This window comes from Cheilinus undulatus, linkage group 4, assembly GCF_018320785.1.
Source record: "Cheilinus undulatus linkage group 4, ASM1832078v1, whole genome shotgun sequence".
Taxonomy (NCBI): domain Eukaryota; kingdom Metazoa; phylum Chordata; class Actinopteri; order Labriformes; family Labridae; genus Cheilinus; species Cheilinus undulatus.
In genome coordinates, this window is record NC_054868.1 from 45,926,697 (window position 1) to 45,939,795 (window position 13,099).

General features: G+C 39.3%; 1 protein-coding gene across 3 annotated transcripts in view; it reads left to right on the top strand.

The window, feature by feature from the left end:
* The window catches only part of sh2d3a (SH2 domain containing 3A), a 25,222-nt gene continuing 12,123 nt past the window's right edge, over positions 1-13,099 (top strand). Inside the window, exons 1-7 of one of the 3 annotated variants that reach the window (XM_041784587.1) lie at positions 1-127; positions 6,632-6,671; positions 6,829-6,945; positions 7,908-8,051; positions 8,616-8,887; positions 8,995-9,080; positions 11,964-12,083. In XM_041784587.1, coding sequence (XP_041640521.1) covers positions 6,850-6,945; positions 7,908-8,051; positions 8,616-8,887; positions 8,995-9,080; positions 11,964-12,083 — 718 coding nt within the window. In that variant the 5' untranslated portion in view covers positions 1-127; positions 6,632-6,671; positions 6,829-6,849. Of the gene's footprint in view, positions 161-6,631; positions 6,672-6,828; positions 6,946-7,907; positions 8,052-8,615; positions 8,888-8,994; positions 9,081-11,963; positions 12,084-13,099 lie in introns of all 3 variants that reach the window. The other 2 variants (XM_041784590.1, XM_041784589.1) reach the window with 2 other exon arrangements.

The following is a 13,099-nucleotide window of genomic DNA, read 5'->3' on the forward strand; positions in this document are numbered from 1 at the left end:
GCTGGGAGGGACTGCAGTGGTGAAGGACTGAAGTTTACAGCTTCACAGCTGTTGTTTGGCGGTGTTAGCTTGGACCACAAACCATAAAACATGTCTGAGAAGCGCGAGCTGTAAGGAGGACTGACAGGTAGGACCGTTGACCGTTGCCAAAAGAACGTTGGTGAGTTTTTGAGAACTTCGTAAATTAACGCGAGACTTGTGGGTCGGGTATCTATTTAATGTTTAATATGCTAGCTTTCGAAACATTTATTCAAACTTCTGAAAACGTTTTTATGCCTCTTTCTTCACCAAAAACGTCGACTGTCGTCATCTTGACTGCCGCTACCTGTAGCTTCTTCAGCTAACCTGTTGCACAATTTTGAGACGCTGACACTCGAAATACCCTTTTCCCTGAATATTAACAAACGAAAACAGTTGGGGGGGGGGCGTTTCTAACACGTATACCAACTGAACTGTATCACCTTTCACAGAGCACTACAAATGGGCCGGTGAAGCTCAATAAAATAGTCTGAAATATGGTTAAATGTGGTGTCAGGTTGCATTTCTCAATAGGGGCTCTCAGCACATTGCACAGGTGTTTCTGTTGTGCTCGTGGGCCAACGCCCCTCAGACAGGATGTACACCTTCTTACCTGAGTAAATGTTGAAACTGTGATTTATCTGGTTGTTTGCGTATTTTTGTGTATAATTATCTTCTTCCGTGAGTCTCTTACATTAGAGCTGGCCGTTTCAGCAGCTGCCATTAAAGTACACATTTTTATTCTCACAAAAAGTGCCTTTAATGAAATTCATGATGCAAGATTTTGTTTAGTGGGTTTAAGAGAGAATATAATTAAACATTTAAGGAGAATTTGGATGCTGTTATGTGCTTTGAATTATTACAAGTGTTTCTGATATTTTGGCACTGTTTTTCTAAGGTGTGCAGTGCCTAAAAAACATATTCGCCCCTTGGATGTTTTAGCCTTTCTGTGGTTTTATAAGTCAATCAAGGTCGATATAATATGGCTTTAAAAAATACAAGAAAACCTTCATAAATATTAACCCCTTTTAAAGTGACTGACCTAATACAATAGAGATCCAGCCAGTTGGTGCTAGTAGTCTCACAGTTAGTGTAATGGGGAATCCCTGAGTGCAGTGAATGTGTCTCAAATGATTGAAGTATAAATACACCTGTGTCTGGAAAGTCCAGCACTGGTTAATCAGTATTCCTGGCTACAATTACACCATGGAAGCAAAAGAACACTCTAAGCAGCTCAGAGAAAAGGTTGCTGAAAATTATAAGACAGGGGATGGATGGAAAAAAATCCCAAGGCGCTGAACATCCCCTGGATTTCAGTTAAATCAATCATCGGGAAATGGAAGGACAATGGCATATGTGCAAATCTGGGTCAGGCTGTCCTCGCAAAGTGAGTGACCATGCAAGAAGGAGACTAGTGAGAGCCACCAAGGCACCTACTCTACAACTACTACTACTACTCTAAAGAAGTTACAAGCTTCAACAGCTGAGATGGGAGACACTCTGCATACAGCATCTGTTGCTGTTGCCCTGCTTTTACAAGTCAAAGCTTTATGGGAGAGTGGCAAAGAGAAAGCCACTGTTTGAAGAAAACTCATTAAATCGGGACTAGAGTTCACCAAATAGCATGTGGGGGACTACATAATCAATTGGAAGACAGTTCTTTAGTCTGATGAGACCAAACTGGTGCTTGTTGGCAATCGGACAAGATGCTGTGGTGGACGCACCATCCCCACTGTCAAGCATGGTGGTGGCAGCATCATGCTGTGAGGAAGTAGTGTCCAGATTTGCAAGCCTGATTGAGACCTATCCATGCAGACTCAGTGCAGTGATTGCAGCCAAAGGTTCATCTACTTAACAGTGACTTGAATGGCTGAATTTTTATGCAGTTCCTTATTTTGTTTGTGTTTTTATTCAATTGACAGTACTTGGTATATATCAGTTTTCACTTTGACATCAGAGCTTTTTTTTTGGTAATTTTATTTGTCAAAAACGCAGAATAATATTAAACATGGTTGATTCATAAAACCAATTAAAAGGTATAACATCCAAGGGGGTGAAAACTTTTTATAGGCACTGTACATATAAATATTTTTGCCATTGAATACAAAACCTTGATTAAACGAAAACCAGGACAAGAAGCAGCTAAAAGGCCAAAATAAAGCCCACATCACTGTTAAGACTAGAGCCAAACAACTAGTTGATTAATCAACTAATCAATCAACAGATGGTTGACCCACAGCTTTCTTTTTTAGGAAAGCAGATTGTACTTTTCAGAAAGCGCTAGTTTTTGTCTTTTGTGATATTAAACTGAATATTTTATTGTTTTCAGGCTTTTAGTCAGACAAAACAAGCAATTTGAAGATGCACTCAGGGTGCATTCAATTTTAATGCTGAAAAGAAACATCAGATGTATGCTGAGAAAATGAGATGAGACAATAAGACTTTTTAGAATTACAAGTATTTTAAAGAAGTTAAGTAGTTTTTGAATATTTAAGTGTGTCAGTTGGGGTCAAAGCTGCAGAAAGTACAACTAAAGAAAATGAAGTCAAGTTGTTTATTTCTGTGCAAGGTTTTTTGAAATTTTCTAACCTTGAAGGATGTCAAAATTTACAACTAAAACCTTCGACGTCATTGTTACTTAATAAAAAACTTAGAATGCTTTTTTAAACATTTTCCCTCACTATTTAGGATGAACCTTGAAAGTCAAATTGACATTTTGTGGCAAGATGTATGCTTTTTTGAAGCAATATTGGCTACAATAACACTTTCTTTAAATAAAATCTGGAACATATTCAATCTACTAGAGTTATCAAATGTGGAGCCTTTGGTTGTGTTTATGCCTTTACCTAGCACAATACTGATTACATTTTTGGAGTCAACTTCAAGATAAATCTTGCTTGAAAAAAATGAGCTCTGAACACACTATTATGAAGCTAAATTATTATTATTTTTGATATAAGGACATTTTGGAGTAATTTTGGTATCTTTGTGGTAGTTTTGAGGTACTTTGAGTCATAACATTCTAATTCTGCTGCAGTCTTCACTGCGACCCTGAATTGGATAAGCGGTGTAGATAATGGATGGATGGTGCAGTCTTGTTTGTTTAATGTGAAGAGGCAAGGTTATTTTTTATTTCTTTTGTTTAAGCTTTACAACAAGCTACAGCCTCTAAATTGAGCAAAGAGTCCAGCATTTCCAGCCTTTGTAGATGGTGATTATTGAACACAATCACTCCTTGATTTCAATGCATCTGCATCACATACATTATCAAACTTTAACACTACAACACACATTTCTAAAAAAGGAAGATATATAGTAAGAACTAACAAAAATAATTAATTTTATATCAAAATATAACAAACACTGAAACACTTAAAATGACCTAACCTGTGGATAAAACAAGCGTAACACAGTATGTGACCCAGTAATCATTTAATCGCGACTGTCAAGTTTTCATCAGGGATGCACAATATCAGATGTTTGCCACTATCTGGTATGCTGATATTTACAAATTGTTTTTTTCTAGTACTGATATCAAATACTGATATTCCAGTGAGGTTTAGACATAACACTTTAGGCCTTATAACACACTTTAAAGTGCAAGAAATGATGATGAATAAAGACAAAAACTTCAGCTGACTTGAGTCTTTTGGTTCAGCCTAAAACTAAATTAATTACTAAATTAAGATCGTACATATGGCCAATATTTACTAGGGATGCACAATATTGGATTTTTGCCATTATCCAATATGTCGATATTTGCAGATTCATTTTAGTCGATATATCGATACCAATATTTAAATGTTTTACATAACTAAAAATTCAGCCCCTTGAACACATTTTAAGGTTTGAGGATGAAAAAAGAACCTAACTTTTTCTTAAAACACACTGAAAAGTTTTAAAGAATGAGGATGAATAAAGAAAAAGATCTCAAATTATAGGTCCGTTTGTCCAGCCTAAAACACCTCTAATTCATTAGTATATATGGCCAGATTTCACAATCGATATGCTGATATTCCAAAATATCAAATGTATATCCCACAGAAATTCTGATATCTGCTGATACCGATATTTGCTTTTTTAGCTTATATCTGCAGATACCGATATCAGGCTGATAATATCTGCATCCCTAATACTTACAGTTGGTATAGGCAGTTTTTGGAGCCAAAATATTGGTTGCAAATATCAGCAGAAATTTCTATACCTTCCAATACCAATAGTTTACATTTTCAGCTGCTATCTGCTGATACCGATATCATATGGATGCACAGGTGGGGCCATAATTGCTCAAAGGTTCAGTCATTCACAATCAACAATGGCGTGAGGATTCACTTAACGAAAAACTGCATGTTCAAATAGTTTATGAACAACATTCCCCAACATGCAATTACAAGGAATTTAGAGATTTCACAATCAACATTTTATAGTGTATCAAAAGATGCAAAGAATCTGGAGAAATGTCTGCTCAGAAGGGGAAATGCTGAAAAACCAGCATTGAATTGCCATGATCTTCAATCCATCAGGTAGCACTAAAATATCTGTGATGGATGTTACAGCATAGGCTCAGGAGGACTTTAGAAAACTGTTTTCAGTCAACATAGTATGACACTGCATCTACAGATGTGATGGTGGTAGCATTATGCTGTGGGGATGCTTCTCGACAGCTGCCCTGGGAAGCTTGCAAAGGTAGAGGGTGAAACAAATTTGGCAAAATATGTGAAAATCCTGGAGGACAATCTTATTCAGTCTGCGAGTGTGACTATGTATAAGGAGAAGATTTATTTTCCTGCAAGATAACAACCCGAAGTATACAGAGGAAACTACACTGAAATGGTTTAAAGAGAACATGGTGAATGTTCTGGAGAGGCCAAGTCTACGCCCAGACCTCAATTCAATAGAGAATTTGTCACTTGACTTGAAAAGCGCTATTCACGGTTGATCCCTGTGCAACCTGAAAGAGGTTGAGCGGTTTTGCAAAGGAGAGTGGAGTAAAATTGCAGTGCCCAGATGTGCGTGCCTGATTACAACCTATCCACACAGACTCATCTACTAAATACTGACTTAAGGGAGGTGATTATTTATGCAGTCACTTATTTTCCATTACATATATTTTTTATTTGATTTACATTACTTTGTAGACACTTGGTTCCACTTTGACATTGAAGATTTTCTTTGGTCATTTTTTCTTCAAATAAGCTGAATTATATTGACTATGATTGATTTATAAAATCAATCAGAGGGTAAAACATCCAAGGGGACGAATACTGTATCAACAACAAGGACCATCAACTTCTCTGGGATTTGATGTTATCTGAGATGGACGGGCCTAAAGATAGCCAGTATTTACAGCTGATATAGGCTGATTTTTATAGACAAAATATTGATTGTAGGGGAGCAGGTGGCCTGCTGGTTAAAGGCACTCCCCATGTACGCGGGTGGCCCGGGTTCGAATCCAGCCCGAGGCCCTTTACTGCATGTCTCTCCCCCACTCTTGACCCTGTTTCCGATTCTATCCACTGTCCTCCCCTATCTAATAAAGGCACAAAATGCCCAAAAATAAATCTTAGAAAAAAAAAAAATATTGATTGTAAATGCTGGCAGAAACCGATAACTCATACCAGTAATATTGTGCATCCCTAGTTTGTTTCTTTGTAGTCTGTAATCATAGCAGGTGAGCTGTATGTGTGAATGCCTACTGTAGATGTTGTAGCATAACACAACCATCATCCTAGAGTGCAGGAGTACAAGATGATGTGGGCAGCAAGAAGCTGATGAAAAACATTTAAAAAGCAGCATACAGGTGCTTTTTTGAACATTAGATGTGGCAAGTAAATTGATGCCTTTATGGGAAGGATGTACTGGTGGATGTCTCTCTTGTGATGGCAATTAAATACAAATTAAGACATAAAAGCAAAGGGAGGCAGAAAAAGAGATAATGCTTCTGTACTAGGGTGGCTGTAAATATACCTGGGTGGCCCATTTAAATATTAACTGTGTGTGGGAAACACTGGAGATGAATCAGCAGGTCTAAAAAATGATTTTTTTTTTAACATCAGTATCAAAGCTTTCATTAAATAAAGGACAGGCACATATTAACTGACTTTCTGATAATAAATGAAACATTAAGAATCAGTAGAAATAGCAGTGTGGGTGTAGTGTGCAACAGTGGTGTAATAGTAATATTCAGGGTCAGTGCAGGGTAAACAAGTAAACCTCTCCACATTGTTTGTGCACATCCCTCCAGCAGTCCCTGTACGCATGACTTGTTCCACAATGTTTCCGCGCGTCCACACACACAGAGAGAGGCAAGCATGGATGCAGATTTGCTTGAGTGGGTGCAGTTGAGCCTTGTTGTGAATCCTCTTGAGCTGTCCATCTGTGAGCTCTGAGTCTGCAGCAGCAGGAAGGTGGAAGCTCAGGGAGGAAGGAAGAAGGAAGAAGAGGCAGGCTATTAAAAGTTTGTGTTTTCGTTAATGACAGAGCCAGACCTTGGCAGTGGCCTTCTCTCGTTGTACTGTTCATGTTCAAAGGAAAGCCATGGCACCATCATGTGTGGCTCCCTGGGGTTTCAGTTTAGTACCTCTAAATCACCCTTTCTCTCTTGTTTTTTCAGCAAGAGAAGGAGTGTCAGCGCATACCTCAGCCAGCTGAAGGTAAGAGGTTAAGCAAACTGTCTCTGTGTCACTCATTTGCTCCCTTTGGCTTCCTGGTTTTAACCATATTTTCCATCCTCGCCCATTAAAAATCTGAGTACAGGAAACATGCAGAGTAACAATGATCTCTGGGGGGCTGCTGCTGTGTGTTTTGCAGATATTTGGTGGTCGGAAAGACATGGACTCATTAAAGAAGGAGCTGGAGGAGGAGCTGAAGCTCAGCACTGAAGATCCAAAGAGCCATGCATGGTACCACGGACCGCTGAGCCGAGAGGTGCTCAATGGACCATACTGTTCTTGCTGTATTTAAACATTTCTCCACATGCATATTTGAATGAAAATGTTTGATTTAAATCAGTGAATAGGACTTCTTCTCAAAAAAGGTTGGGAAAAAAAATCAAAATAGAGGCTGCTTAAAAAGTTCAGATAAACGACCTGATGACAGCTGGGATTGGCACCAGCCATCTGCAACCCTGATGTATGGATATGTATGTTGTACAAAGAAACATGGTGGATGTCAACATTTTGATCAAACTTAAGGAATCACATGTAGGCTGCTATTATTGTGCAGTGCATTCTGAGACATGTCAAATGGTTGCATAATTCTTATGCTTTCCTTGATCTATAAAAGAAGAACTTCTTTTTTATTGCCCTCTTTAATGAAGCTGCACTCTTGGTAAAATATAAAAGGATTTAAGGATAACACCCCGCAGGAAAAGATGTGGGAAGAAGAACAATGCTTCCATTTGACATCAGCACTCAGAGTGCGTTGCACAACAATGGCTGCCTACATGAGAATCAATTCTCTGTTTCTTTGTACAGCATAAGTATGAAGGACACTTTATCTAACAAGTCAGTAGGTCTTGATATGGAGGGTTTCTTTTAAAGTGGAGGACTGGTGAGGAAAAAAAAACTCATATTTAAAGACGCAGTGATAAATAACATCTAAAATACATATTATGATATAAATAATAGTAATAATTTACACTTATTTTCCCCTCTCTTCCCTGTAGAAGTCTCCTCTAGCTCTCTTTGGCTACCCTCAGGGGGTCAGGACCCTCCTTTTGAAAAACACTGTTCTAAACAAACCCAGTTCCACATTATCTAACTACTGCTTAGCCTTTTTTGCACTAGTGCCAGATTACACTTGACCGTAGCTATATACGGGAAAATGTCAGTGCAACTGCATGGTTGACCTTCATGTGTGGCTTAACCTCTCCCTCCTTGTCTCTCCAGGCTGCAGAGTCTCTGTTTGAGAGGGACGGAGACTTCCTGGTGCGAGACTCAAGCTCTGCTCCTGGTGACTACGTTTTGAGCTGTTTTTGGAAGAATGTGCCCCTGCACTTTAAGATCATAAAAGTGGTCCTTCGTCCCAAAAAGGTGTGTGTATGTTGTGTGTTTTAGTAGATTAATGTTTAAATCTTTCAAATTAATAAAATGTATCTATGAATAGAGAATTTATGCTTCTGTTTTATAGCTTCATAGATATCCAAAATCCAATATGCATCCCCACTTGAATGTTCTAGGTGGTTTTTTTTGTTTTTTTGTTTTTTTTTTAGTATTTCACAAATGTCAATGTCTTTTCTTGCCCCTCTTCCAACTTTTCTGGAATTGTTTGTAAACCAATTGCAGTTTTTGCTGAATCAAATCTTGGGCCACTGACATTTGATTGTTTTAGTGTTTGATTAATTGATAAAGTAATGATAGTTTGAAACCTATAATATGCTGAAGAAAAGGATAAAAATATTTTTAGCCTCTGTGGGTCTGGGTCGCTGTTTTTCTGCTGTGAATCCAACCTGATCAATGCAGCAATAACCTCTTGCCTTTCTAGCATTTCCAGCCTCTTGGAGCTGAATGTCATGCACCTTAAAGATAGATTTTTGTTGTACTTTTCCTTTAAAGGCTCTGGCTGTTATAATGTGTGCTCCTCTATCTGTGTGACAGGGCTACTCACGGGAGCTGTTCCAGTTTGAGGAGGATCGCTTTGACAATGTTCCCGCTCTAATCCGATTCTATGTGGGCGATCGTAGGCCTATCTCCCAGGCCTCAGGCGCTGTGATCTTCCACCCAATCACACGGACCCTTCCTCTGCGTGTCATCAATGAGCGACATGCTGAGCACAAAAACAGCAGCGGCAGAGGTGCAGGGGAAAAAAAACGACGCAGCTTCAGCTCTACTCACATGGAAACTCTGCAGGTCATCAATCCACTGCTGAGGTGGGAGGAAGAGGAGCACACTCATGTATAGAGCTGAATCAGGATGTACACAGAAAAGCACAAACAAAGTTTCTAAAAAATGACCTTTATTCTATTATTCATGGCAGGAGTGGAAGTCAGCCTGCAAACTTGGAGAATGTTGGGAGGAGACCTTCACTGCAGTCTGCACAATCTGACAGCAACCTAAGGACTGGTACATCATCATAAATATTCAGAATGTACAGTATAGAAACGTGTCTGTGACCCCTACCACGTAATGTCTGCTGGGTGCAGCTCTCTCACAGCTATTAGAGACAATCCACTCTCATTTCAGCTGCTGTGCTGTCAGTCAGACAAGTGAGCAAAGTGTGTTGCTTGCGGCTCATGTGGGGATCTCTTTAACAGTCCTCAGTCTTGTTTTTTTGCGAACAGCATATATCTCAGATCATGATTTTCAGTAGGAAATGCATTTAAATGCGTACGTTTTCATCGACTTTTTGTCCTTTGGACTTAAAGCAAAACAAGTCCTCATCTTGAATGTAAGGTATACCCCACACATTGTTTAGAAATGATGGTGGAGACAGCCAGCTGTGAGTTTTGAATAGCCACAGAGGATATGTTGCTACATAAATTATAAATGAGCTGCAAGGTTGTTTCAGTGAGCTTGTAAAACAAAAACATCCAAAAAAAGAGCTACATAATGCTGTACATGCAGCTGCTGAGGACAAGAGGGATTAAGGCACTGAGTTTCTGAACTCATTTTAACAAACTTTACAGGACATTCAAACCACAACAGGGAAGAGACTTCATAGAACTCATCTAATGAAAATTAACTCCAGAATGAATAACCTATAGTTAATCTTTTAATTCAATACAACTCTGGAAAAAATAACTATATGCATGCCTGTATCAACATCACAGTAAGAAAATGCAAGTTCTAGACTCACAGTATTGTGAAGTTTCTCATTTTTGATTACCAAAACAGAAACTGAGCAGAAAAGGGCCAAGGTTGATACGGCAAAGTGCTGAACCAGCATACACTCCTATACCTGACCTCACCTGGCCTGTGTATTTGATGCCTTTGCATAGGTGTTGGTTATAATTAAAACATTAATAATTAATATTATAATTATTTATGTGAATTTAATAGGAATTTTTAATCCTGGTTAATAAATAATGAGGCACCACACTGAAATCAGGGAAAAACAAACCAAAAAAGTGCAAGAATCAGCCTCGGAGTTAAAACACTTATATAAAGATATTTAATAAATATTGTTATTTAAATGAATTGAAAGTTTGACTTGGTACATGAGCCTCTCGACCTAGAGATTATTACAATGGGTATGCCCAGTAATCACAGACAATTTCTGTGTAAATATATAATAGAATTTATTTAACAAAGCAGGGTCAACCATAATCAATGACACTTAATCAAATAACTATTATAAAAATAAACTACAACAAATTATTTACAAAGCAAACCAAAGTGTGGTGAATGTATAAGAGATAGAGAACAAGGTGGCTGAGTCACATAGTTATTCATGATTTTAAATCCAGTGGCTGGATTTTGATCCTATAGCAGTCACTCTAATGTTTGAAGGTGATGGCACTGAACTGGATATAAATGTATGCAGCAAAGTAAATCAACAATGCATACGCAGAGACAACAGGACAACAAATGCAGCTTTCAAAAAATGAACACGAAACACTTCCCACAGCTACTTCTGCCCAGATCAAAGCCTCTTACTTGTGATCACTGTGCGTTATTGGAGTCTGGTGTCCAGCTAGGTTAGTCAATGAATGTTTCGTCCACTGGTTGGATGCGTGAAAAGTCACACACAAGTGAAAAGCAAGTGAGAAGTCTTTGGCTGGCAGGATTCAACTCCTGGCCGAGAGCTGGGCTGACATCGTCCTACTAGCGCTTCTTTGGGTAACTTCTGCAGCACTCCTGTCCAGATGGAGTCAAAGGAAGGACAGAAACTCTTTGTGCTCAAACAGCCAGTGGCTGACTCTGCCAAACTTTCAGATGATGCTGGAACACCAAACACACAGTGGGAGACAGCTGCTATGGTGGTGGAATGGCATTGGAGGAGGGGTCACTGGGGCTTTTTTACCTGCTGACACCCTGCTGTTGTCTTTGGGTCTCCTTCTATCAGAGAGGAGAATGGGTCCTCTCTAAATATGATGCAAGAGCACCTGCCCAGATGATTCCCTCAGGCTTTATGGGCCATAGTCCTGTTTCCCTCCAAACTACCAAGACTCAAGCATGAAATTGCCATGTAGGCCGAGTCTTGTTTCCCACATGGCTGATTCTCAACGCAATCAAGAACAGAGGCATGATGTTTTCGGGTTGTTCCTCCAGGCCATTGTTATGAACATGATGACTCAAGAACTCTTCGAGGAGTTTTCTTCAAAATTTGGACAACTGGTCCCTCTTACTCAAGGATGAATTCATTGCCATTGTATACAAGAGGGATAGATCCTTCCCACTTATTAAAATTGTTAATGTGGAAACAGTTATGCACTTCTACAACAACATACTCAAACACATATGGCACATCCATGCGGCATATAGGCTGGCAGTTAGTATACGTAAATGCACAGAAAGTAAAATTACACCACCAGGGAGCTCTCAACCAAAACAATAAAACAATATGGCGACCAGTGCTGTCCAACTCTACCCATCACCACTTCTTACTTCCTGTTTCGAATTGAGGACTATGTTCAGTAAAATAGAAATGGCACCTCATAAGGCATATTTACTAAACAGAAAACTGACATTTTGTATTCATTCATAAATTTCTCATAATGCGAGAGGAATGTAATGAAACAGGCACTTCCAAGATTTGCGCTGGAAGCGCTCCCAGAATGTGCATGTGTGCTCCAGGTGACACTAATGTGAGCTTTCTTTTTTGTTCTAGGAGAGTGGATTTGAAAGTGGGTGTACCACAACATATAATCATCAGGGTGTAGTTCTAGTTAGAACTGATTAGAGAAAATATAGGAGTCAAGAGCATAAAAAGGCCAAGTACAGACTCTTTCGTAACAGTGTTGTCTCTGCTTTAATATCCTGCTGTTTCTTTTTTTTTTTATCCAGTTGCTCCACAGAAAACCGAATCAGAGGACACTGGCCCCACCCCCATCTCTCCTGTGTTTCGTACAGGCAGCGAACCCCTGCTGAGCCCACGACCACGACACACACGGCCCTTGCCTCCAGGTAACATGCACACACTTGGAATGTTTTATTCATGTTCTGATTCGAGCAAATACAGCATCTAAATATAGAACAGAAACTTCCCCGTGCCCTCCTGCTCTGATATAATACACAGCTCCAGCAAGGCAGAAAACCATTTAAATCTTTTGGAAGCATTGCCTCCTCGCTGAGAAATAATTTACACCTTGACACCAGACTGTTGCACAGAATAGAAAACTGCAGATAACAACACAGGGTGTCCCTTTACAAGAAGCTGTGTCAGTCATTATTTCTCAAAGCCCACAACTCTGAAAAAGCATTGCCACTGTATTGAAATGTTTGACAAAAGGAACAAACAACCAAGAAGGAAAGGGCAAGCAGACAACAACTTTGAACTCTGTGCAGAAACTTTTATTGAGAGAACTACAAAGTCCTAAAAGTTGCCTAAAAGCCAATTTCACACATGTACTCCTGAATATTTCTTAAAAATTTCAGACTGGCTACCCCTGTAATCTTCCTGAGTTGGTTGTTCACACATGCACCTTACAAAGTAAGATGATCCCTGCCTGACTGGAGGAGTGGGGGGTCTCAGAGGCAAGACATGATGTAAACAGAACAATGCAGACAAAGTAATGAGGTCCACTGTACAATATAGTAATGACAATATTTGCTACAGTACTACATGTAGCTCAGCACGTTCACTGCATCGACAAAGAGTAGAGAATTACAGACCTGTGACCAGAAAACATGATGAAGCAGTTTTAATAAATGCACAGAAATCACACTATTTGTTCGCTATACCATCTATAGCACATGCTGGTAGCAGGATATAAATGTCATCACTCCGGTCTAGCTTGCGGTGGATTTCCCCTTCATGTTTCCTGCTGCATTCTCACATTGACTCACCCAGACTTCACACAGAAAATTAGTAAGGAAGCTGACAGGAAAAGTTAAGGTAAAGGTAAAGTTGGAGGGAAAGTTAGGCCATCTACGTACATCTATGCATGCAGCTGAACCTGAAAATTTCAGGACATTTTCAG